The sequence below is a fragment of the Syngnathus scovelli genome, chromosome 5, assembly GCF_024217435.2.
Source record: "Syngnathus scovelli strain Florida chromosome 5, RoL_Ssco_1.2, whole genome shotgun sequence".
In the NCBI taxonomy this organism is placed as follows: Eukaryota; Metazoa; Chordata; class Actinopteri; order Syngnathiformes; family Syngnathidae; genus Syngnathus; species Syngnathus scovelli.
In genome coordinates this window covers 5169372-5194581 of record NC_090851.1, presented here as the reverse complement: position 1 = coordinate 5194581, position 25210 = coordinate 5169372, and the positions used below count along the sequence as shown (strand labels likewise).

The following is a 25210-nucleotide window of genomic DNA, read 5'->3' as shown; positions in this document are numbered from 1 at the left end:
TATATACGATTGTAACTTTAGAAAGTGTTTTGCCAGAAGAGCGGTAGCCTAAAATCGATTGCTTTTGTACCCTTAAAATTTACCGATCCAGCTTGGGAACACATTCAATAGGACCTCTAAAGTCCAGCTGTCAAAGATACCAAAATCTCAACAAAAAGTTGAGAAAATCACTACTGCATATTGTTTTTCTGTGGCTTTTTGCAGGTATTTTGCAGCAATTATTCTGAGCAGCATAAATGAACGATGTTAAGAGAATAGCATACCCTGAAAGTTACTTGAAGTCGGAAGAAACAACACCCAAGTTTGTGAGTGTTTCAAGTGAAGAGAGTTAGGCGTGAAACACACCCAGTGTGATGTCATACATAGCCTGACTGCGGAATTCAATGTTTGACTAACAGGCCGTTTTCTGCAAACTGTGACTTAAAAAGATGCAAATGTGACAGAGAATGCAGTAATTGAAAGCAGATGGACGGTAATGGCAGCAAAGTGCAGACATTTACTGATACTGCAAAAAGCGTCAGCCCATATTGCTTCACGTGGGACGTAACCACTTTTCTTTGGTAACTGCTGACATTTACATACCGTTTGGTCAACACCTGGACTGGGAATAATTACTACACTGTATGCGGGATACATTTTTGAGGTAAAACATTACGTAATCTCTCCAGCAGTGTTAATCAATTGTAGTGAATTATTATTATTATTATTTCTTATGGCCGAATGAGATGTTGCAGCCGTGGCTGATGGTAAATCAGTGAGAGTGCATTGCCTGGCAGACTCTGGATAATCAATTCTAAGCGTTTTATTATTGATTTGAATTTGTACCAGACGCCAGATGTTCAGCCCCGTGCTCCACACTACGAGCACTTAATGTACATGCCAAGAGTACATTCATACTTCATGAGTCAAGATGAGACAAAAGTTCATCGTGGTAAAAACAAACAAACAAACAAACAAACAAACAAACAAACAAACAAACAAACAAACAAACAAACAAACAAACAAACAAACAAACGCAGGTAAGTAGCCAAGCAGTGAGTTTTAAAGCATATTTTCCATGATAATATTGGTGAAATTCGATCCACTCAAACATAACAGCGTTCAACTTCCGCACTTTAATTTGTTCGATGTGTGATAGCAGTTCGACAAGTTTTGCGGTTAGTTTGGCAACTGCACTACTACAGTATAACATTCCATAGCCCTAAGGCACAGATTTGCATGGTTATCTGGGGATCACTACAATACACGGTAATGTTACAAGGATTACAGTGCTTCATTTATTCTTTTTCTCTTTGCCTTTTCGGATTCCATTCATTCATTCATTCATTCCAACTTCCAAGGTAACTTCAATTCTTAGTATGTAGACAGAGTGTGATGCATGCAAATAAAGGAATGTATATATTCATGTACGGGACAGTATTATCTCATAGTCAGGAAATAAAAAAAAAATTATTAAAAGAAATATTTTGAGAAACTCTGTGGACTCCAAACAAGGTTGAAGGGATCAACGTTTTCAAACTGGCTGTTGTTTTATGGGCGAGCTACTCTGCATAGCTTTTAGTGTGTGGACATTTCATTGAGGAGGAAAAAAATGTGAAACTTTCTGGGTGGGGCTTGCAAAAGGGGAAGAGAGGGAAAACAGGCCGATGTGTGTGCGTCCAAGTCAGAGCTGGGTGGGTCTTCTACTGCCGTTCACATTTTCCAAATAACTCCCGGGCTGTGCGTTTGAGCGCTTTCAGGTAATACTTTATTCTCCTCGATTGCATTCATACTACAAATCATTCCTCTCGTTTAATGCGTGTTTTTGGTGAGTTTGTGGTCACTTTAAGTGCAGGAAAGTGAGATTTACGGCGTAGCCCAAACTTTCAGAGTAACTTGGAAGGGTCGAAAAGTTGAGAGGGTAAAAGGCGCGCATTGGAAAACATTTCATGTCGGACGGTAATCGTCATAAATGACGATATCCGTGCGCGGAAAGTGAATGATAATCGTCATTATTTTTATTATTATGGGCGAGTGTTGCGTTCTCGCGCTCTTTTCAAAGTCGTTGACGGTATTGTACAGTAGAGGGCCTGCGCGTGTAATTTGCGAATGTCCGCACACCGTCGCAACAAATGCGCCTTTCTCGTCGACGGAAATAGCTTCAAGCCCTGAATTCGAGGATAGGATACTTCAAATAGTTCTTGTTGATTTATCCAGCGAGGTGGGACAAGAAATGTGTGAAAAGTTAATACTTCGGCGCGGGGAGATTGGGGGGAGGGGGCACATCTGTCTGCGGGGCTTTTGGGGGCGTTTTTTTGGGGGGCCCTCTGTCTGTCAGCTCCCATTCGCAGTGTTTTATCTGGGACAGCTGTGAGGGGCTTTCTGCGAGGGGGAGGTTAACTTAAATACAGTAAATGCTCTGCATCCTCCTACACACGCGCGCGCATGCGCGTAAGCGCACACGCCCCGCAGTCCCTCCAAATCACTGTTACGGTATTTCTTTTCCCAGAGGGTCACAATGTTGATGCTGGCTGGAATCGTTGTTGTCCATCTCACCGCCATTATCCTGCTCCTCGTTGCTACTATTGATAATGTAAGTATTTTTTTTTCCCATATACCCTCCAAAGACTCACACTCCAATCGTTTGTTTTACTCAAATAAAAATATGGGGCAGAAGTTGGGTTAACCTAGTGTTATTCTACCAGTTTTGTGACAGTTTTTGGGTGGGTTCCTATTTTACCACCCACATTATTATACACTGACCAAACAATCCATAAGGTACAACTGCTTGGATGGATGTAGAGCTTAAAAGTTGGTTTCATCCTGAGATAGACCAAAATGTAATAATAAAAATATTTTATTATTATTTTGTGATCTATGAAAGGAAAGTCATGGGGCGGGGCTTATGGGTGGGTCTCACTGTAAAATCTGCAAGGTCACCTAAAGGGGGCTTTGTTCACAAGATGCCCTTACAACATTTGTAGTGCTTTTGTGACCAAGGGAGAAAGTCAGGCAGTAGAAATGGATACACAGTGATTTAGAAACAAACGTTTTTGCATCCAAAACACACAATTCACAACACGTACTTGTGTTTCTGTAGGCCTGGTGGACCACCGATGCCTTGACAACTGACTTGTGGGGAAGATGGGAGCTGATCAACTCAGCCTGGCATTACACTAACCTGAAAGACTACCCAGAAGGTAAACACGATAAGAAATCGTCTCACCTACCAGATGCGCATCCCACTGCAGTGAATATACGGTAGCAGGTGTTAAGTGTATAACCAGCAGGCAGATTCATGTGCACATAACAGCGAGTGCCATCCTGTTAGAAAATTATTAGTTTGCAATAGCAGTGATGTTTAATAAGCGCCGTGCAAATTGCAATTGTCGACATTTTTGTCATTCCTTCACTGTCTGTGTTGTTGCTGCAGAGTACCTTCAGGCAGTACAGGCGACTTCAGTGCTGGCGTGCATCTTTGCCATCCTGGCCCTGTTTGTCTTTGTGGCCCAGCTCTTCACTCTGCCTAAAGGACAGCGCTTCACCTTCACTGGCGTTTTGCAGTTGCTCGCCTGTGAGTAATAACGCCCTTCTATAACCAAAGGCAACCTCTCACTCCCCTGTTAGATGACGTGCCAAAATATTTTTAGAATGCATCAACTAATTGTGTGATTAAGCGCATATTACTGTACATCCTTATGGAGGAAGAGGGGAGGATCATTGAAAATCCATAATAATGGGGTGGGATCGATTAATGCTACGAGTGTCTGCTCAGAGCCAGAGGCAGAATTCAAGCACTTTTATTTGTTCTGCATGATACAATTAAGACAAAGGTTGTGTGTTCTCTAGTCTCAAGAGTCTACAGGGTTAAACGCCACAAGACTAATGGAATGTCATGCACAAAAACCACAAACTGAAAATAAACTCGAGCCGGATAAGTATCAAATTGGACATGTATGTGAGGTAAATAGCAGGAGAGAAATTATATTTTGCTTGAAAAATGAATGAAAACATTAAATATAAAAAAATAATAATAATAAAGTACTGATAATGAAATGGAAGTCCCACCCCTCCCCTGTGGAGGCGCCAGAGGATCTCAGGGCAAATGCAGTAGCTTGACAAAAATGAAGAAGAAACATATTTCCGCTAAGCTAACTTCAGCTGCATTCTAAATGCAAATTGGGTTAATGTTTAGTTTTAACAGTGAAGAGGGAGGGGTCAACTAAATAGCTATAGTCATTTTAAAGTAAAATTTTTAATAAGTAGCTCTCATTTTTATGGGAGTATTAGAACATTAGTTTGAGAAAAATTGAATTGTTTTGGAACAAAGTCTTTCTGTTGCTTCAATTGCCTTTAGGCGTTTCACTCAGTTTCACATAATGGACACTCAGAATTGAGCAGAAAAATGAGTCATGCGAATCCTCTTGATGGGTCATGATTTTCAACTCAAAATATTTGTAACACTCATTGTCATAGCGATTAGTCTGATTCATATTGGATTTTCAGTGGGTGATAGACTGAGACAGTTACAGCAAATGCTTTCATTTGACATTATTTTGATGAAAATACCATATTTCCTCTAATCGTGGCCTTTGTTTCCACACACCAATGAATCATGGGGTGGGTCTGCCATATGAATAATAACGGCACCCTGTGGGGAAACTTTAAAATAACATTTAGCGTTACGAGGTGGCTATATTTTCCTTTACTAATAGTGGCATGCTTTGTCCCAATATACACCAAGTATAGAGCAGAAATGGCATCTGAAAAGCTGACAATCACGAAATTGCTGATGTATGCAGTGTGGGGAATTCAAAGAAAAGCTTGAGAAATTCTTTAACATCTACATATAAATTGCTAGAAACAAAAAAAAAATCTCATATCTTCTGATATGACAAGGCTGAAAAAATATTGTCCAGAAAATTTAAAGAATGCTATATATTATAGTTATGATTCAGATGTCATAAATTCTCCTCACCCTCTGTGGTCAAGTTAGTAAACACTGCAGCCAGTAAATGAGGAAATTGTTCATGACCTGATTGGTATTACTGGTATAAGGAGTTACCTGTTATGAGTAGAAATTGTCTTGAGTATTCACTTCTCGCCCGCAGGTCTGTGTATAATGATAGCTGCCTCAATCTACACCTCCGAGTTCCATGCAGAAGAAGACGGAGCATACGGACACTCCTACATCCTGGCCTGGATTTCATTTGTCCTCACACTGCTCTTAGCCATCACCTATCTCGTCCTGCGGAAAAAGAGTGAGTGAGAGGCGGCCTGCATGTGGGATCACATTTCTTCTTAATTGGGACGTTCAAGAAGTATCCTCCAAATCAGTGACAAATATTTGTTTTTGGGACTTTAAAAAATGGGAAGCATTTAAAAAAAAAAAAGAAATCTTATGATAAGCCTAACTCATTTAATTAGTCAGTTTTCTATTCCCCCAATTAATTTGTACTATCTGGGAGTTAAGTTTAAATTTGTATAACATGCTAATTTACATCATTACAATAAAGTCAAATTAGTTACAATAGCAAGTTATGATGTAAAATAACACTACTTTTGACATCTAGTGGCAATTTGGGAACATGTCAACTGTGACTAGCTTAGGGTAAAATTTGGGAGAAGTGGGAGATAGACATTTGTCTTTTTTTTTTTTTTTTGTAGTTTACACAAATGGAATTTTAGAAAGTTTTACATGTGGATTTTGTTACCTTTGAATGATGTAGCCTCTATGCTAAACTAACCCAAACTGCAGCCAAATGTGGCTTCATACATTTACTGTGCAAACAAGAGTGTCGCATCTCTGTGCCTTAAGTCTCACACTGTTGGCTCTTTAGAAATAAAGCCATCAGTTAAGATTATTTTAGAAGCTGGGGTGCTAAGAAGATAAGATGTGATAAGAAGTTCAAGTGCTGACACCCCCCCTGAATCAAACAGGCTTCCAGCAACAATCACAAGAAAGAAGTAAACATTACATGTGAAGTTACAGCATCTTAGCAACACTACAACTTCCCTGTTGCAGTACTTGAACAATTAAACAAGCCTTAATTGAAAATACAAGTAGTTTTAAGTCATGTATCTTTATTTTATGATTGAAGTATAGTGTATCCTTGTTTTATCCATGTACATTGTAACCATTATATTTTTGTAACATTTTGTAATTTTCCTTTCCTTGTCAAACTATGTTTTGCATTTTTTGTTTGTAGTAGGCTGCTATCGTAAGAGAAAAGTACATCAATTTGTACATGTGAACCAGGTATGGAGGACGACAGTGTTTCATTTGATCATATTTCTAAACTATGCATTAGAAGGTTTGTAATTACATTGGAGTGAAGCCATATACTATAATCAATAAAACAACTAGTAACAAACTTCTTCACGCTTCATTCATCAACTCAAGATCAACATTATCAAGTGGCACTATAAATACGTATGAAGTACTATTTTAGCAGGCTAATGACAAGATTTGGGGTGCAGTTTACTCTGGCTTCATTCCACGTTCTCAACAAGCACTATAGAAAACAATTAGATGTCCCATTCTGGGTAAAAGCACAAAATAATGACATTAACATTATACGGCAAAAGTGTTTTTTTTTGTAAGGTTTTACAATTGGTATTTCTTTTAGTGCAAGCGTTTCTTGAGGTCTTACAACAGACCCAGTCACAAGCAGGAATGTTTCCATGATGTTAGCTATCGTTCCCAGAGGAAGCGGATGAGAACAGGACGCTACTAAATGCCTTGGCCAGACGGTGTGATGCGCTCCAGAACCACTAGGTGGAGGAGATGATTCTGCTCAGCGGTCAGCAGTGGCCTGAAGTGGAAAATGCAAATCTAAATAACACTGAAAAATGTCAAATCCACTAAGAGAGGGAACAAAGTGGTCATGATAGAGATGAGCATTATGAAACGCTTACCATAGTTCAGTTTGAAGAGACTTCAGGGACTCAGTGTCTTTCTCCTGGCATGCCATCTGTGAAACACATTGGTTTTTATATGCAGCACAAATAAATTCAGATGGCCCTGACATGGGATGTGACTCTGCGCTTATTCATAAACTCAGCTGATGTTTCATTATAGACTCCTCTTTTTGTTACGGCTTCATCGAGCAACACTAGCGCAGTATTATCTGTCCTCTGAGGACTCGTGTTCAAATGCCGCAGATTAATACGGGAAAACTGAAATCCATTTGAAAAGTGGTGCCAATCCCAGCACATTTATCGCAGCTTTGCAAAAGGCCCCGAGGAGAAGACCAGGAAATCCTGTCAAGTGCAAAAGTATGCAGCTGATGAAACTCACCACCACTGACTGCAGCAGCAGGAAAACATTCTCGGGGAGGAAGGTCACTGCAAGAGAACAAGAGGACTGACTCATTGGACTTGTAATGATTGTCAATTGCAGTAAGACACAAAGGGAAAAGAATAGTTTTGTTAGGAAATTAAAAGAATCTCCACCTTGGCTATGTGGGTCAAAGGACTCCCATGCGTATCTCTCCAGTGTTTGCGCATGTTCTGGCAGAAGCTTCTGAGGAGGAGGCTGCACAGAAAAGTGGACAGAACCACAAAATAAGCTTTATGGTTCAGATTATGGAATGTAGATGGTCACAACACAAACCGATGTTGAATTTCCATTGCATAGGTATTTCCTTCCTTTCCCACTAAACTTTTATAGTATCGCTCCGATTTGAAATTTGCTGGCTGCGTGCCACAGAAAGTCTGGAAGGTTTTCATGCAGCTCATTGGAATAATGGTCCCGCGCCATTACACCAACCTTACTGCATTTTCACTTAATTTAATTTCCACAAAACTAGATGTTGTTCTTAACCGTGATGTAAAGTCTGATAATTGTTGCGGCTGGAGTGGAATAATGAAAACTATATTCCCACAAGTAGCCAATAAAGTCCACGCCCCTCCCCCATTTGAACAGTATTTGTCCCAAAAATAATAATGCCGTTTTTATTCAAATGCACATAGTCAAATCGAATGGTAACTCAATATGTCAAGTTACAGATTAACTTGGGACTTCTTATTGGATAGCAATTCTTGAATTGAGTTTTTGGACAGTGGAATTTCTTTCCGGGAATTCAAAATAGCTCCCAGGGCTGCAGTTTGAATTTGATCTGTTTCCCAACCTCATAGATTTTCTGCTACTCTCTCCAATACAGTATATGTATGAAAACATGGGTTGTACCTCAAGCAGCATCAGAAGGAGTACTCGAGAGATCTCGCATCTTGCCACAATGTCCAGAAAAGCACCTACAGGAGTGCTGGTGCCTGGCAGTTGCAGTCCTCTCTCCTGGCACATGAGCTGCATTTCTGTAAAAACTGAAAGGGCACCATCGTAGTCACCTATTTCAAAAGACAAAACACAAATCACACATCAGATAAGTTGCAAAAATGTCATCGATCTGGTAAGGCACCTCTTTATTTATTAGTAATCAGCCTGATCTGACCTCGCACATTTTGGAACCAAACAAAGAAGCTAAGAGGAGCATAAGAGACATCAAACTCACGTGTGAGAATTTTACACGAAGCCATTTCTCCCAATGACAGAAGAGCTTCCACTGGCATCTGTGTTTGCAGCTCTGCTGCCCTTTGGTAATGAACAATAGCTTCTCCTGGTCGGTTCATCTCCTGTTAAGGCATCACATTAAATAAAATATAATATGCCACCCATATAATGCATCACATAAACAGGGGAGCTTACTTTGAGTGCATTGCCAAGTTCTAAACAAAGACTGGCTGCCATCACAGGCTGGTTCATTTCAATGTACACCTGTAAGAATAATAGCATTATCCGACAGTTACATTCTATACATTTACTTTGCAAGAGGAAAGGGGCATCACAGTAAACCTTAATGGCAAAAGTGTAGCAGTTGAGTGCTGCCTGTAAGTGTTCATCAAAGCCTGGTGCCTGCAGAGAGTGATTCTCTTTCTCAGAGGAAAGAAAAAGGCGTGCAGCATCAGTCAGCGCCAGAGCTTCTCCAGGAGCGTTGAAAAGAGTCTGCTCACACCTGCAGGAGACAGTGGAAGCACAACTTTGTTTGTATAATAACTGCTTTACAATTGTATGTACTTGAAACAGTCATTGCCAAACTACACACAAGAAAAACTTTGCAGAAATGATTTGTGCATGACTTGTCTTACCGGGCCATGGCAAGGTTGCAGAAAGCAGCATACTGCAGACAATCCTGCTGCTTTAACTCTTTAGCTAGCTGGCCTGAAACAATAAACATTGTTGCAAATAAGCTGATCGATTGAGCACATTTGATTAGCTTATTACTAAAATGTCACAACTTACCAAATTGCTCACTTGCCTCGGCGACATTTGGCTTTCGAAGAAAACGTCTGCAACGAGGACAAAAATGTTACCATCGTCCTCAACATGCAAAATGTTACTATCTGTGCCATTGTGTAAAAAAGTCAGAGATCTGACTGCTTTAAGCGTCACTGGACCGTCGCGTGGCGGTGATTTTTCGTACCAAACCTTATATCATTTTGCAAAACATCTATTTGTGAGATGAAGAAATATCGCTCATAATTATTACGTCTCTCTGACTGGCGAGAGATTGAAGCTGGCAAACTCTAGCTAGCTTGTAACGGCATCATAATTACTTCTGAAACCCTTTCAATCTGTATTTCTTCTTGCCTTCCATTTATCCGACACTTACTTTTTAAGTTTATTCGATACAGCACGGTATCTCGCCAAAAAGTCACCTTCCGCAGCCATGGTCAACGCAGGTAAACACAAAAACGACCCGAAAGTGCGACTGACACTGACAGCGGTGTTGTGATGGTATTCTTCTTCTATTGGTCGATTATTGGAGGTTGGGAAACAATTTAATGGCGCTTTACCGCCACCAACTGGTACGGAGTGTAGATTTTGATATGTTGCAGCCAAACACAGCACAATAATTTACTGTATTTGTTGTTAGTTATTAAATCTGTTTATTCAGACAGACATTCAAACAAAACTACACTTAGATCCCCAACATGGCGAGCTTAATTAGTTAAGTTAATAGACAGAAACTATTAATTTACAGAAAAAATGCTGAATAATGTTGCTGAATATGTGCTTTCTAGCTCTCTAGAGTTCATGGAAAACATTTATAGATTTTTAACACCAGATTATAATGATAGACATTGCTTAGGCACAGATTTATATTGCAAATTTGCCTGCATATAAAGGCTCTGGCATATCAGTGTATCTTTACATGAGGATTTAGATACTTTTAATCATCATTCAAAAATAAATACACATTATGTGTCTTTGCAGTATATACAGTATATAATTTATTTCTTTATGGGTTCCAATGTCAGCCAGGGTTGACTCAGGATTGTTTAGGGTTCAGAAATTCTCGTAGACACACTCCAATACTCCTTCCTCTTGCACTTGTGCGCTTTGTTCCCCCTGAGGACAGAATTGATCTCGTCATACATTTCTGAATATGTGACAAATCAGTAAGAATCCACACTGACCGCTTTCTGGCTGGTTTTTGGGTTGGGAGGAGGCTTCCTCCGCTGTGACTCTGTGTTGACAGCTGAGCGGTCAAGCACATCATAAATGGAACGAGGTCGCGTCTCAAGACTCTACAACATTTTATTTATAAGTTAAAAAGAGAAAAGTGACCACAATAATGACATGAATGTGCATACGCCCATGGCCATACTTACGGCATAGAGAGCTGCGGAAGAAGCTATTGCACCCATGCTGTCATCCTTAGGCTCTTCTGCTTGCTCATTGTTCTGCTTTCGATTGTTGCTTGGATTGCCACATTCGGGAATTTGTTTTTTCTAAAATTTGTCAGAAAAAAAAATCACATGCCCTTGGTGACCACATAAATAAATAATTGCAAATGTTTTAAATAGTGGCATGTTGACTATTATTGCATTCAGGTGATGGGCTTGAATCAGACACTATTATTTGATTTTGTCGATAAAAATGGAAGCCAAACATTGCTCAGCTCTGATATCGCAACATGCTGATCGCATGTGATGCCCATCTTACCCAAGATCCTCTGAAGACATACACAGAGCTGAACACACTAAAAACCAGCAACACACCGCTGATGGAGGCCAACACTATGAAATCTGTGTAGTCCACCATAGCGAGATCCGTGTAGCCGTGATCTGGAAGAATACAAGTTTCGTGACATTTCAAAAAGACGTTTTGAGAGCATTATAACTTACAACCATTATCATAAACTGACAGCAGCAAATTGGCCTTGAGAAGGGAGAATTCTGTAACTCTTGTATTTGCTCTAGAGCAGTTGTAAGTGTTACATTCATAATCCCTCCAAGGCAAGTCAGAAATTACGACAACAAGTTATTTTCATCAGTTAAAGTAACAAAAAAGTCACGGGGATGTTCGAAACTGGCCAGAAATACTCATTGTTGCCACAACTCAGATTCACAGCAGAACATTCCCACAGAAAAAAAAAAAATAAAATACTTCTATTGTGTGCTCTGTTGTGTCTGACCTTGTAGATGTTAAGTAGTTTGTGGGCAAGTGCCACCCCATTTGTTCAGTTAAAAGCGTTCAATGATTTACGATCAGTGGAGCCATGAAAAGGAGACAGAAGGATAAAAGACAACAAAAACTCCAAATAATCAAAGCTTGCTTGTCAGTATCACTTAGAAAAGTCTATAAAAATGCCACAAAATTGTGTAGGTCGGTAAACTAATCTATTATTAATTATACTGTTAAAAGTGAAAATAAAACAGGTCACAAATTCTTTAGCAGTTGCTATTAGATTAACTGGATCAATTCTGTTTTGATTTATTTGAAGAGATCTTTGCTATGACTAGATTGAATGAGCCAGATTGGTACTGGCCACTTTGTTTGCACATTCCCGCTTCTGTACTCACCTCTCAATCGAAGAAAAAAGTACGCTTTGGCCACCTTATACTGGCAATGATATTCTCCTGATGTCATGAGCATTTTCAGATGCAGCACGGCGCGGGTGAACACAGCATGGCCTCGAGTCATAGCAAATTCTTCTTTAAGAATCACCTGGTTGTAGGGGTCAAAGCACGTCAAAAAGTCTCTGCTTTGGTTGACCGGGATGTTCAGCTCATAATGAACGAAGAGATCTTCACCCGTGATTGCCACAAAGACGGTGTCGGGAAAAAACAATCCTGTGGGAACAAAGCAAACTATATCAGGCATGTATAATATTATTGAGGATTTCTATTGGTGGTCGGCTTACTCGGAAATCCAACCCCATTGCATAAAGTAAAGCGCATTTTGAGAATCCAAATCAGCATAGGAAAAAGAAGTCGTGATGCCATGTTTATAAAAGATATTCACGCTTCACTGGTGGCTCTCTGTTATCTTATGTTACTTAACTAACTACTGGGACTTCCTGTTTCTGGGACATGCACTTCCTCAAAATATTAGTCGCTCAATGGGAAGTCACAGGGGACAGGAAAAAGAGACTGACTTCCACCCCCAATTGTGCATCTGAGTTTGTCAACTCTATGTAGCAAATCATGGGCGTCTCCGTCATTGCTACAATCTGTATCAAATACACATTCGAAAAGTATTTAAGTACATGTAATGGAGAAAATGCAGCTTGTTACCGCCCAGCTCTGAAGCTCATTACGTGAGTGTGTGTGAGGAATTCTACACACAGGGTGACAAATGACCTGTCACTAATGCAGACCAGCTGTGAACCAAAGCAAGATTCCGTCACCGCAGTTATTTTTTTTCTTTGAGGCGTGGGAGTTTGTTCCTTCATTTTTCTTTCTTTCCTCCAATGACACTTTGCTCCTCTTTAGAGGCTGATATTCCACTTGACTCTTTCCACCAAATTTCTCAGTGGCCAACTGTGATCTCAGCTCAGCCTGCACGCCATGAAACACACACAAACACACACATCAAACACTGGAATAACATCTGGATGTCAGTTAGATGCGAATTAGTCGTGCAATCTTATATTGCACGTCAACTGTGTAATACTGAACTTGTCGAAAAAGGTCGAACAGAAACGTCACAAGTTGATATCTTGCAAAATCTTATTTTTCTTGCTTTATTCTTGTCATATTAGCATAAACAAAGCTGATTTTGTGGCGTACGTTCATTCTTCCTTTATCAATGTCATCTCTTGACCAGGACAGATACTTATATAATCAACTGCAATCAACCTGATTGATCTTGAATATGCACTCCTTTACTATAAATATAGTTTCAATGTAGTATTCAAAATGCCCTTTTTTTATTTGAACTAAAATCAACTCAGGATTATTTATTTAGCTCTTAATCAATTATATACTATTCATTGAGTGGCCTATAAAGGATGACATACTCAATATATATTTAGAGTTCGTTCCTACAGCTGCACATATATATATATATATTGGAGTGAGTAAGTTTTGTCGCCCTCTATGGTGGAGCACTGCATTACAACAAGAGAACCACGCATGGACATCTGGCGGCCCTCTGAGTGGTCCCTTGATTAAGAGCGTGGTCCTATGTGGTCCCCGGCAGCACTGATGAGAAATGATGGACCCTCCACGCTCTGTTTAGTATTCTGTTCTGAAGGACAGCTCGAGAGGAGAGGATGGATTCCTCTGAAGAGGTCATAATTATATGATTATTTTTGGGAACAGAAACGCATAAAAATGTGTTTAATTTGCTTTTAAAAAACGGGAGGCAATGGGCCTGCTAATTTGTAGCTGAGTTGTAATTACTATAACTATATCACTATGGCAGTTGCGCTCATTGCGGAAAATTAGCTTGTGCGTGTAGTGAATAGATATAAATTTTAAAAAAGATAGAAAGAAAGATGAATTAATGAAAGGTACAGCAAGATGTTGGAGGAGAAATAGAGGCTTAGTGAGCACTGTATCTGTATTTGGTGAAAATGACATAGTCTAGGTTAAGTCGTTTTAATCCAATTATGGCAATAAAATATAATTCAATGTCAGCCTGACACATTCATTGCTTTTGTCTATGTTGTAGGATTTTTCTGAAATTTTTGCAGATCGTCTTTAGTGGTTCTCCTCTTCCATACAAGGAGGTGCAGTAAGTTATTGAGTAGAGGAGTGATAATTCCTGCAAAATTGTGAATATGTTGCCAGCAAATGTGTAACTTGCAGTGCAGATGGAGCTTTTTAAAAAATATATTTATTCATCTACAAGGCAAACACTTCAAGAAGGCACATGGTGACGTAACATGCTTTTGCCAGATGCTGCACCTCCTGTTTGGGCTCTATTTTCTCTCCACCTTCATGTCTACAAATCTGTTATAATACCCGAACAATAAGCCAGCCAGCGGCTTACTTTGATCCAGTGTGATTAACACGCTCTGTTATGAGGATGCATGCATTACCTTCTATGCAGATGTGCACTGATTTATTTTTTTGGGTTGCCGAATTCCGCTCCGTGAAATGGGCAAAATATTAGAAACACTTTTCAGTATGACAAACCAAATGAAAAACTAGTAACGCATCCCTCAATCAAAACGGAGCATTATCACCTCTGTGAATGATAATACACGCTCCAGCATTAGATCACATCCGATAATGTCTCTGTTCCTAATATAACGGCAAATGACTGCGTATTAAAAACCTCAATTTGGAAAGATTGGACCTCAAGAAATTACCATATTTCCTCAAATTGACCCACTCGAATAGATGCCATGCTCCAGTATCTTGCCAGGTGAGTCATCCACTTGAACAAATTGAATGGGAGCAAAGATGCTGTAAAACAAGAGGGGATAATGATACTTTGTACAGTATTGAGATATGAAATGGACATTCTAGATATGAACCGATTATCATCATAAACAGTCACTCGTTTTTTTTTTTTTTTTGCCCTCCATGAAGGCCGCAGAGCCACACAGTTTCACGGTGAATGTGAATGACTGTCACCATGTGATCTTTGACTGACTGGCGACCAGTCCTGGCTTTCTGTATTTTTTTTCCCCCAAAGTCATCGGGGCTAGAGTCCAATTCATACTCATTAAGTTGATTTCATTCTTAGAAAATCTGTTCTGCGTTTTTTTTCCCATCATCTCATTAAGTGCACTGTCTGCTGGTCATGAATTCTCACTTGCTGTTGATGGTGCAGATGCTGGTTGCCATGGTAACAGAGGCCCACTGAAATAACGAGAACAAACTATATGGACTCCAGCGAAGGAGGTAGAACGTTACCAAAACAAGCCGATCCGTCGCTGACGTTAGCTGCGGGAACTGAATCCACGCTGCCTGGATAAACGTCAAGCTATTTTACGGCACCATCGGTAACTTATCAACATTTTTGAGTGTAACAATAATAGTAATTAGAAACAAAGTACAAAGTGATTCTTCATCCTGCAGGATGCGTTTTCTATCGGAAAGCATCAACGACCTGTTCAAAGAAGTCTCCATGCTGCATCAGCGTATCACAGAGCTCTTCCATCTCCTAGCAACCATGGAACGGTTCTTCCGTCGCCATGGCTACCACGAGGAGAGGCTCGGGGATGACCTGTCTTTGGTACGTCAGAGCCTGACAGGTGAGGAGAAGAGCATGACCTGCTACAAAACCAGTGCATGGACGAGGGTCAGCTCAAAGAGGGCCAGATGGCTGGTGAGAAGGCAGGTGAAGATGTCAAACATAATGGAGGTGACCTCATGTCCATAACAAAGTTAAACAACAAAGTTTGAGTGTTGTTAAATGCTATATTTTAAATTATTACGTCAAAAGAAACACAAATTTATACAACTCATTCTCAACCATTTAATTAACCCAATATGCAATGTTTTAAATAAAAAATAATAATCGCAGGAACTCTTCTAGCATTCTACTGAATCAAAAATCATAGTTAAGACACGAGTCAACAAAATAGTCCGCAGCCTTTGCAATGCCACATTCTGCCACAAGGTGGCAGCCATCACTTTGCCAGAAGACAGTCAACCAAGTTTTGAAACCAGGACAGATTACACTTTATGAGCGTTCTTTAAACTGCTTCGGACTAAGATGCTTGATAAAATCGTGCTTGATAATATTGTGACAAGAATTGGGCTCAGCTCTTACTAACTAACTAACTAACTAACTAACTAACTAACTAACTAACTAACTAACTAACTAACTAACTAACTAACTAACTAACTAACTAACTAACTAACTAACTAACTAACTAACTAACTAATCAAATGCTCTAAGTTTGAAATGACAGAAGGTACATGCAGTAAATACCTAATAGCCATTTAACCACTTTTTGTGAATAGTTTTGCTAAGTTGTGTACTATGAGATTTTTTTTTCTGTCGGAAAATAAATGCCTTGTCTCAATAAACGCTGGAAACATTGCTACTCATGACCTATATTCAGCAGGTGTCTATTTTCTGTTAATATTGTGAATATTATGGAACATGTAATATATAAAACTTGTCACAGCAACCTTTTCCCCTCGACCTCCACATTCCCACTTGTGGGCCATATTGTGCTTTATTTGTTTTCAAATCTACCCTTTCTACTCTACACCTCCTCATGTATTAACCCCACACATGATACATGTGCAGCATCACATAGCACCCTCTCCTCTTCCTCCTCTCCTGTGCACAATTGACACATGTGGGCGTTCAGATCAGGCGCTGCTTTCCATTTTGGTTTTCGCTATTGTCGACGCATTGTTGCATCCGATCCGGTTAAGATGCTGTGGGAATACTCTTTAAATCTCTCTTTCTCTCTACCACTCTTCCACTGCCATCTCTGGAAAAAGAGCCAGTTGCTAGGTAACAGTTAATTGTCAAGAAGTAGTTACATGTGTTGCAATGCACGGCGAGCTCGTCGCCCTGATGATGTCGGGAGAGGAGAACAAGTGAGCGGAATAAGATGCTGATGGAGGGATTGTTTCTAAAAAAAAAAAAGATGCAAACTGATAAGGGATTAGTTTAGTTAGCGTGTTGTGCGCTAGTAGATGTAAAGATCTGCCCACATAAGGGAGCCATTGCTAAAACCTTGTTTCTATATATCCCCTGTTGCTGGACAAGGCTTTCACAAGAAAGCCCAGCTGAGGAACAAGGGGGTGTTTTTGGAGCGCTTTGATGTTAGCATCAGTTCCCCCATTATGCTTATGTATTTTTACAACAGCATGTAAAAATTCAGAAACCTATATGAGGTGCAAACAGAGGACACGTTCCTGTTCCTGACCACCTGAAACATTCCCAGCTCACTCCATAACAACATACTAAATGGTGAGGTATATTTAAATACAGCAAAAAAAAAAAAAAAACGGGGAATGGATAACAGTGTTTTGGTTTTGGTTTTCGAAAATAAGCAATGTCCCACAAGCCAGTAGCAACATAACTTAACTAAATTTCAAGGAGCTGGAGCTCCAAATGTGTCTGACTGCACTTTGCTCAAACTCACCAAAGTAGCGATACACCACCAGCGCCACAACTTAGACCTGCTTTTATTTGGTCTAAAAATGTCGTCAACTTTCCGCCACTACATTGTCAGACGAGCCGGGGGTGTTTGAAATAAAACACTCTCTCTGGGCGGTCTGCTAAATTCCCAAATACGCCAAAGAAGGCTCACACCTGCACAGAAACCAAGATAAGCCAGTTTTTATGCTTGAGTGCACCTGCACTGTCTACGAAAATAGAGTCCATTCAAATCAACGAAACAAAAGATTCACCAACTGTGTTTTGCCCTTCGTAGAAATGAACTGACAAGCATGTGTGAGATTTCACTTTTTTTATTATTAATACTCAACACTTTTATTCCAAAGAGACAGAAGAATAATATTTCTCAGCACTTATTTGCACATCGACTGTGTGTTTTAATCTCATTGTTCAAATATTACTAAATATTCCATCAAATCTGAAATGCTTTCTTCACACAAGTAATTAATTTGCATACAAAAAAGTGAGGGTGAACAAGATTTGGAGTTGTATGTACAATTTTTCACAATCTGTACAGCTCCGGGATGGCGTTTGATCGTCTGAGACCCAAACAGAAGGAACAAAAGCGGAACGACATTGTGCTTCCCATGGACTAGTTGGTGCAGATCTTTTCCTTCAGGTCAAAATAAAACGATCAAACGTGCATTTTCCGTCATTATAAAGAACTGCACATGAACACGTCCTGAAGTAGTTACAAAACAATTTTGCGAGGGGCACCTACGAATCAAAGATTGATCGCAAATAGACCTTTTTCTCTGCCATTTTGTACATTTGTTTAATATATCAAAAATCCATGAGTGCCTCTATTTACATGGAGTTGTATAGTACATATAAAAGAAGTGTGTATTCCTCACTCACGCTGTGTCTCGCACACACAGAGGTAATCAAGCTTACAAATTCAGGCACGTACGACAACAGAAATCATGTACGGAGATATTTTGTTTTTTTTTAAAAAAAAGAGAAAAGAGGAAAAGTATGAAAAAGGCTTTATCAGTGACTGACAGCAAAACCTCCACCGTGTTCAAGAACATTTAGCCAACACAACCATTAATCAATTTTGTAGAATGTCTTGTTAACTTGGGAGTAATCATTTTTGATTTTGGTATGTTAGATTGGTGTTTTCTCTTGTTAAGACAATCACACACACACAAACACACGTACACTAACACTGATCGTGTACCAATGATATTTCTAAAAAGTAAGTTTTCAAAAAACACCCAGTTGCTGGCCTAAAAGTTAAAATTGTAAAAGCAGAAAGAAAGAATAGTGTATGCATGCAAACACTTATTATCATACATACTGACTTGTCAACCAAGTTTACTGAAGTTGCTTTTAATTTCGAAATGGGGAGGACAAAAAAGCATTCACTCTATTGTGTGCTCCGTATTTCAATTTGCCATGGAAGAAAAATTTCTCCATCGGTATTGGGTATAATTTTTTCCAAATGCATTTTTGGATATTTAACAATATTACTAGTAACATTTCAATTGGCATTAAATAAGGACAACTCAATAATATGCTGATGGATCTGGGAGAGGGACGGCTGCGCCATTATGGGAGTGGTCATGGTTGGGGACTAGCATCACAGAGTAGATTGTTTGATATTGGAAGTTCCACTGTGTTGGAATTTGAATTAGCTGTGGAACCTGGTCACATTTTTAGGGGGGGAATTTGAAGAAATATTACTAATAACATCGACAAAATATGTCATTTGCCATTTATCGGACTGATTGTTTTAAATCTAAATTAGCTTCATATTTTGTGGATTGTTCTTTTCCTGTAACTCCCTAAAAACATAGTTTACCAAAATGCCAACCTGTAAAAATATACTGTAAAGTAGCAGATTCGAATCTTTTTGGGGAACAAATTTGAATTTCAATGTTTATTTATTTTATTCATGATGTTTTAAACATAATATTTAGTGGAAGTGCAAATGTTCCAGAAAGAGCGTTGCACTCATTTTGGTAATTGGTGACTATGTACTAAAGTAGGCATTGTTAATACCTTAAATATAAACAAAATAAAACCAAAGTAGCATGCAGAGCGTCTTACTCAGAGCATATCTGGCCCTAACACCACAATTGCCTTGGTGAGTAAACACAGAAGCAACAAGTAGGTGATCACTTATGCTAAATTAATTTGATGAGGATAATGTCAAAAACTGATTTTTTTTTTTTGCAGCAACAAAAAGGAATGTTTATTTCTCATTCTGGCACAGTGGCTCATAAATTCTAACTACTATTTTACCGTTTTGTAGGGTCTGCGTAAAACTCCTCTGAACCGCAACACTTCTCTACTTGTCTTTAGAAATAACATTTGACACCTTCGTTGAAGCTCAACTGCCTGAAAGTTTGCCATTGTCACAACTTTCTTTAACATGTGACTCCTGTGATGAAAGTTTTTAGCCCTGAAATTAAGGAACCAATTGTCTGGAGGTGAAACAATAATCCTTTAAGGCACATCCAGCTTGAAATGAGAGACCCTTTCGGTGCTGCTGAGCAGAAAGCAAAAAAAAAAAAAAAAACTAAATGGAAGGCAAATCAGTATGATGATGTAGGCTTCCGTAGGTGAAATAAGACCATTAAAAAAAAAAAAAGGAAGCCAATAAGTACATTGTACTTAGTCATGCCTTTTTCTCACATACACATCACAATACTCTCCAAAATTGTGAAAAGTAAATAAATAAATAAATAAATAAATAAATAAATAAACATGAAGAAATAATTCATTACAAAGAAGAATCCAAAATGACAGGAGCCCCCGAAATATTCAAAATGGTCCACAAGTCTCCTGTGACGTTGGTAAGCTAAGAAACAATCAACATCGTACAAACACTACTTGAATAAATAAAATCTGAAAACAAACCAATCATCTTGAAACACTTGAGTAATATTCAGTAATAATATTAACACTATTGGTACAATTATTGTTAATTTACCCTGTTACTTCAGCAGTGTTGATTTCTCATTCATGATTGTAATACCGTTGTGAACTCAAAAATTTGTTGTGGAACAATGAGCTTATCGAGAGAGCAAGCTCCTCCGTCCGTCTGTCTTTCCCTACCTCCTTCCCAGCACCACAATCCTCCCTCGTTGCTTAAAACTCGCCGTCCACAGTCTGGCTTTGAACGCATCGTCCAGATTGTGGCGTTTAGCGGCGTGAGAACGACACCCACTCGTGTCGCCTTCTCTTCGTACTGGGCCGTTTCTTTGTTCTCTGTTTTCCCTCGTTTGTCTTCCCCCACTTTATCCTCCCCTCAGACGTCGGACTCTATGCTGGAGAGCTTTTCATAGACGTGTCCATTGCTTGCACCATTGAAAGGTCTTTGGCTCAAACCTAACGTGTCCCGACTGCCAGGCATGAGCTTGTTGACCCCGTGGTGGTTGCCCATGGGACCGCCCACCCCGCCCAGACACAGATCTTTGGGGAACCTGGGGGCTACATTGGACATCACCCCGGCCGTGGCCGACGCAGGCAAATAAGAAGTGGCCCCCATGGAGCCCCGGAAGTCCCCTCCTCCTCGGGTGTTGTTGAGTAGCTGCTGCTGCTGTTGCTGCGTCTGTGGCTTTTTCATGTAGTACGGTTTGGCACCGTGTAAAAGACACTGGTCATCGCCGAAGGTTGGGATGAAGGGGTTCTGGTTCACCTTATCTGGGTAGAGAGATTTAGACAAGGAGTAAGTCCCGGCGCCTCTGCCACCACCACCGCCACCGCCGCTCCCACCTCCCATCTTAGCCCTGTCCCTGTCTCTTAGGTCTCGCTCGCCCACGGACCGCCGATGCAACCCACCTTCGCCTCCGCGAAACAAACTAAAGGAGGAGCCACCTTTAGACCTGTCTCCGCCGATCCCTCCAAACATGGGAGACTCTCTTTCCCCTGCGTACCTCTCAAACATGTGAGCATAAGGACTGGGGCCCTCCATGTAGCGGTCTTTGTCTTTAAGGCTCACACTTCGGGGCTGGGCAAACTGGCCGCCAACGCCGCCGCCAACCCCTCCCTTGCGACCTGACCCCTCCCTCTGAAGGTCTACGAACGTGTCATAAGAATGCTGCCTCCGTAAGACCCGCCCACCCGGCCCAAGCTTCCTGCTCTGAGTCGGCGTTTGGCCTGCTCCTATGTTGCTCTTCCCTGCAGAAAACACTATGTTGTTATCCTCGCTGATGTTGTAGAGGTTGCTGGGCTGGATCTTACACGAGTCGCATCGCTTGCAGCTAGCAGAGTTGGGGCGAACGTTGCTCGCCCCAATCCCGCTAGCAGGGCAGGAGCCCCCCGCCCCTCCGCTGTGGTGACACACACTGTGGCAGTTACGACACTCCCAGTCACCTCCGGCTATGCCACCTGCTCCCAGTCCGGAAACGCCCTTCTCCCAGCAGGTGTGGGCCTGCTGACCTGCCGACACTGAACCGATCCCACCTTTGGAATCCTGCTTCTTGCATTTACCTTTGAGAAAGTCTTCCACAGGAACTAAGCTTTTACAGATACCGCCACCGCTACCAACGCCCACACCACTTCCTCCACTTCCACCCTCTTGCTCCCATTTGCCCTCCTTTGAGCGGAATTGGTCAGCATAGAATTCCCTCAAGTTCTCTTTGTCTTTGCGGAATAAGTAAGGTGAAGCGTTACCCCCTCCTCGCTTGCGCTCCAAGGGAGGTGAGATGGTGCGGTGTGCCAAGGGCCCGTGAGGGAAGTGGTGGTGGACGGTGTGGTGGTGGGGTCTCCTCCTGAAGCCGCTCAGCTCCAGCTCGTCCTGTTCCCGTCTGCACTTGGCAGAGGCCGGCCTCTTTTTCAGGCTGTCCCTGTACTGCTTATGGCGCTTGGCGTTGCCCTCCAGGTTGCCGTAGGTGACGGTGTGAGTGGAGATATCCGACACGTCAGAGCGGATGTTTCCGTCGTCACCCCCTGAGCCTCCCCCGCCCCCACCTCCCCCGCAGTACCTTTCATGACCCCCGATGAACCCCGTGCTGGATGCGCCTCCTTTGAATGAAAACCTCCCGTACACATTGCTTCCCTTGAACCCAACTTGGTTGGAATCCGCGGGGGGGTGACCTGCAATTAGGTCAAACTTATTGGTATTCCTGTGAGTCATGGAGGGGCGAGGCTGGGTGGTGAAGATGGGTGCTACTCCTCCCCCTAAACTTTCGCAATCAAATATGCCCCCTTCCAATGAGCTAGCGCTGCCTAAGCTACGCGGCCTATTAGGCGGGGGGCCGGACATACCCAAAGCCGAGACCGGGTGGTGGTGCCGGTAATGGTCCTGGTACAAGTTGTTGTCCTTCAGGGGCAAGTTCCCAAAAGTCCTCTCCACCTCGCTGATGTAGTCAGTGAACATGCTGTCCTCTTGGATGTAGGGCGGTGCCGACTTGCAGTCTGCCGGGTGCCCTACGAGGCTGCGGCGGTGCTCCTGAATGTCATAAATGCCCGATTCACGACCACCGTGGTTGTACTCCAGGGCCGCGTGCGGCGAGCCGTTTATGCCCGGCACTGCAGTCATGTCTTTGGCAGTGCGGAGCAACCTCAAGATGTTCGAGTGGGTATTGTTCATGTTCTTCTTTATGGATGATGAAGGCGAGTCTATGGTTGATTTGTTTTCCTCAATTTGTACTCCGTGTATGCAGCTGTAGATACCCTGGAGTATGGAAATTGGAGATGAGCGGGCAGGTGAAGGGAGACAGCGAGGGTAAGAGAGATGAAGTGGGAGGAGAAGGAAGAAGTAGTAAGAACAATAAAGGTATGAGCAGTAAAAATGGAGGCTAGTACCAAAGACTTCATAATAGAGAGGGATTTGTGAAAGTGCCTGTCATGACTGCTTGGTTAAATCTTAATTCCTAAGAAGTGCAAGCAGTTGAGCGTGAAGTCAAGAAAGCGTATGAGAGAATTTGTAGCTCTATCGACGCCATTTATGTATCCACCGGTTTTTGTTTCAAATGATTTCTTCTGTGTTTAGTGTTTAATTAGGTATTGGACTGCAGCAGTATTAGCGGGTTTACTTCTCCAGAAAAGTGTACTTTTACAAGTCCTATTATTCTGTCTCAAATACGATGTTGACGCGTAACCACAGATGGTTATTTGCAGCTGTTGTGCAGGTCCATGTGTCTTTACACGCCGCCAACTACTGGCCTGGCATGCAAATTACAACATTTCGCTGGGACAATTTGTTGTTTGCATCAGAAATACGTCCGGTAAACTATTCATAGTTGTCAAATCTGAACGGTCAAAGGCTGGCAAACCATAAGCTAGACTCAAACGTATTTGCTCAAAAACTTTTAATCATTTGTGAGTAAGCTATTGTAGGCTAAAGGATGTACACTATATTATATATCCATCAGTAATAGCTGACATCAGCATAGTTTTCTTTATTCTCTGTGTGTCTGTTTTATCTCTATTTCTGGGTGCTTGGGTGAATGACAGCTGCTCTAGTGGGAATGTTTGTTCTGATCTCTTTACAGTAGAACATCTAGAGCTACTGTAGCTGCTCTGAAATGTTACCGAATAGAGGTTACCCGCACATCACCGTCTTTTCCTGCCTACTCTTTGTTCTGCTGCAAATAATATTTTTCTTCCTTTATCATTTTTGTGATAAGAAACATGAAGACTATAGTAAATACATACAAAATTGTTCAAATGGATATTGACACACGGAACCACTAAAAGTCAAATGTTTGCAGATAAAAGTCCTAATCGTGCCGCTTACATTTTGAAAAATATCACACTTTGAAAAGCAATCAAAGCAGATTTGTGACTTCACACTGCATACACAAAAAAATTGTTCAAGTGCTCAATGCCAGTTCTGACTTGTAAAGTCATTATCAGGGCAGTGTGAGTGGGCGTTAAACAAAATGACAATTAGAAGATACTTCAGCTTGGACACTAACTCATAAACACTGGTGTCTTTTTTGTTTGACAAACAGTAGCTGAGACCATTTACGTGCGACAACCCTCTTGGCGAAAAGGTAACATTATGCAAATGAATTACCCCTCCAATGGCTATTTCTGGGAAACGAAACAGCCTGCAATAACACTAAGACATCTTGTTAAATGACCCGTCAAAGAAACACGGTAAAGTAGTCTAAAATCTTTCGACAGACTTTCAGATCACTCGCTGCAAACACGCCACATAGCGAGTAAATTTCATTACAATGATTACTTAATTAACAGTTTAATTCTGTCAGGCTATTTTGGGATATCTGAATAGAACAGTATTAGCCTGGCACCTGGGGGGGGGGGGGGGGGACATCCAAGCATATTTTAGGGGGGGGGCAGTGCCCCCACAGCCTCACTCTAACTACGCCAATGCTTTTTCCATCTCAACCACAGTCAGTAATGTCTACAAAACTATTGCTGGGATCTGTCAGGTCGAGGTCAAATCCAAAATAACACCCATGTACACTCACCCTGCTAATGGAGAAGGTGACCCCGGGCTTTCCGGAACACACGCCCATGAAGCAGAAGCGCAGCTGCCAGTAGAACAAATGTTCACAGATGAAGGTGATAAGTGACAGAACCATGGCGGCCCCGAGCATGTAGAAGACCCCCGCCATGTTGTCCACATCCAGCTGACTGCTCATAACCTCATTCTTCTCATTGTGGCAGATACCTGTCAGCCATAAAGCCTCGAACTCCTCCATCTCACCTGAAGGAAGCAAAGAAACATGATGTTTGCAGATATGATCGTGATATGTCTGATCTTGAGGGAGTTTGCCTCAGGTGACGCCACTTGCAAGTGTGAGTGGAGGGAAAAAGGACATATTTTTTAGTTGTTGCCAAAAACAGCTAAGGTCTCATGTATGTGGGGGGAACAAATGTCATGTTGCATTATTTTATCTGAACACCCTGCAGAAGATC

At 41.2% G+C, this 25210-nt stretch overlaps 4 protein-coding genes across 10 annotated transcripts in view; 1 reads left to right on the top strand and 3 right to left on the bottom strand.

Annotated features, from left to right (window-relative positions):
- Positions 1-1594: 1594 nt before the first annotated feature.
- emp1 (epithelial membrane protein 1) lies at positions 1595-6353 on the top strand. Its single transcript, XM_049720509.1, has 5 exons — positions 1595-1739; positions 2489-2572; positions 3080-3179; positions 3413-3553; positions 5091-6353. Exons 2-5 carry the CDS (start codon positions 2498-2500, stop codon positions 5246-5248), a joined length of 474 nt encoding a protein of 157 aa, XP_049576466.1. The 5' UTR covers positions 1595-1739; positions 2489-2497; the 3' UTR covers positions 5249-6353.
- Positions 5621-9792, bottom strand: f8a (coagulation factor VIII associated). The gene is made up of 11 exons (XM_049720508.2): positions 9651-9792; positions 9281-9327; positions 9127-9199; positions 8834-8993; positions 8687-8755; positions 8493-8613; positions 8171-8328; positions 7435-7516; positions 7280-7326; positions 6898-6953; positions 5621-6794 (listed from the first exon to the last, which is right to left on the bottom strand). The coding sequence occupies exons 1-11, from the start codon at positions 9707-9709 to the stop codon at positions 6713-6715; spliced, it is 954 nt and encodes a 317-aa protein (XP_049576465.1). The 5' UTR covers positions 9710-9792; the 3' UTR covers positions 5621-6712.
- A 111-nt stretch (positions 9793-9903) lies between these two features.
- Positions 9904-12399, bottom strand: nfam1 (NFAT activating protein with ITAM motif 1). Of its 2 annotated transcripts, XM_049721116.2 has the most exons (7): positions 12189-12399; positions 12079-12117; positions 11848-11992; positions 10988-11109; positions 10654-10773; positions 10459-10569; positions 9904-10390 (listed from the first exon to the last, which is right to left on the bottom strand). In XM_049721116.2, exons 1-7 carry the CDS (start codon positions 12204-12206, stop codon positions 10328-10330), a joined length of 618 nt encoding a protein of 205 aa, XP_049577073.1. In that variant the 5' UTR covers positions 12207-12399; the 3' UTR covers positions 9904-10327. The 2 variants fall into 2 exon arrangements, with proteins under 2 accessions (XP_049577073.1, XP_049577072.1); XM_049721115.2 differs by having other exon boundaries at positions 11848-12117; positions 12189-12395.
- A 1693-nt stretch (positions 12400-14092) lies between these two features.
- grin2bb (glutamate receptor, ionotropic, N-methyl D-aspartate 2B, genome duplicate b) overlaps positions 14093-25210 on the bottom strand; it is a 58068-nt gene continuing 46950 nt past the window's right edge. For 3 of the 6 annotated variants that reach the window (XM_049721042.1, XM_049721043.2, XM_049721044.2), the window contains exons 15-16: positions 24760-24998; positions 17646-22994 (exon numbers count right to left, since the gene is read on the bottom strand). In XM_049721042.1, the coding sequence (XP_049576999.1) occupies positions 20625-22994; positions 24760-24998 (2609 nt within the window). In that variant the 3' untranslated portion in view covers positions 17646-20624. Of the gene's footprint in view, positions 14683-17645; positions 22995-24759; positions 24999-25210 lie in introns of those variants that run through there. The other 3 variants (XM_049721045.1, XM_049721046.1, XM_068650621.1) reach the window with 3 other exon arrangements.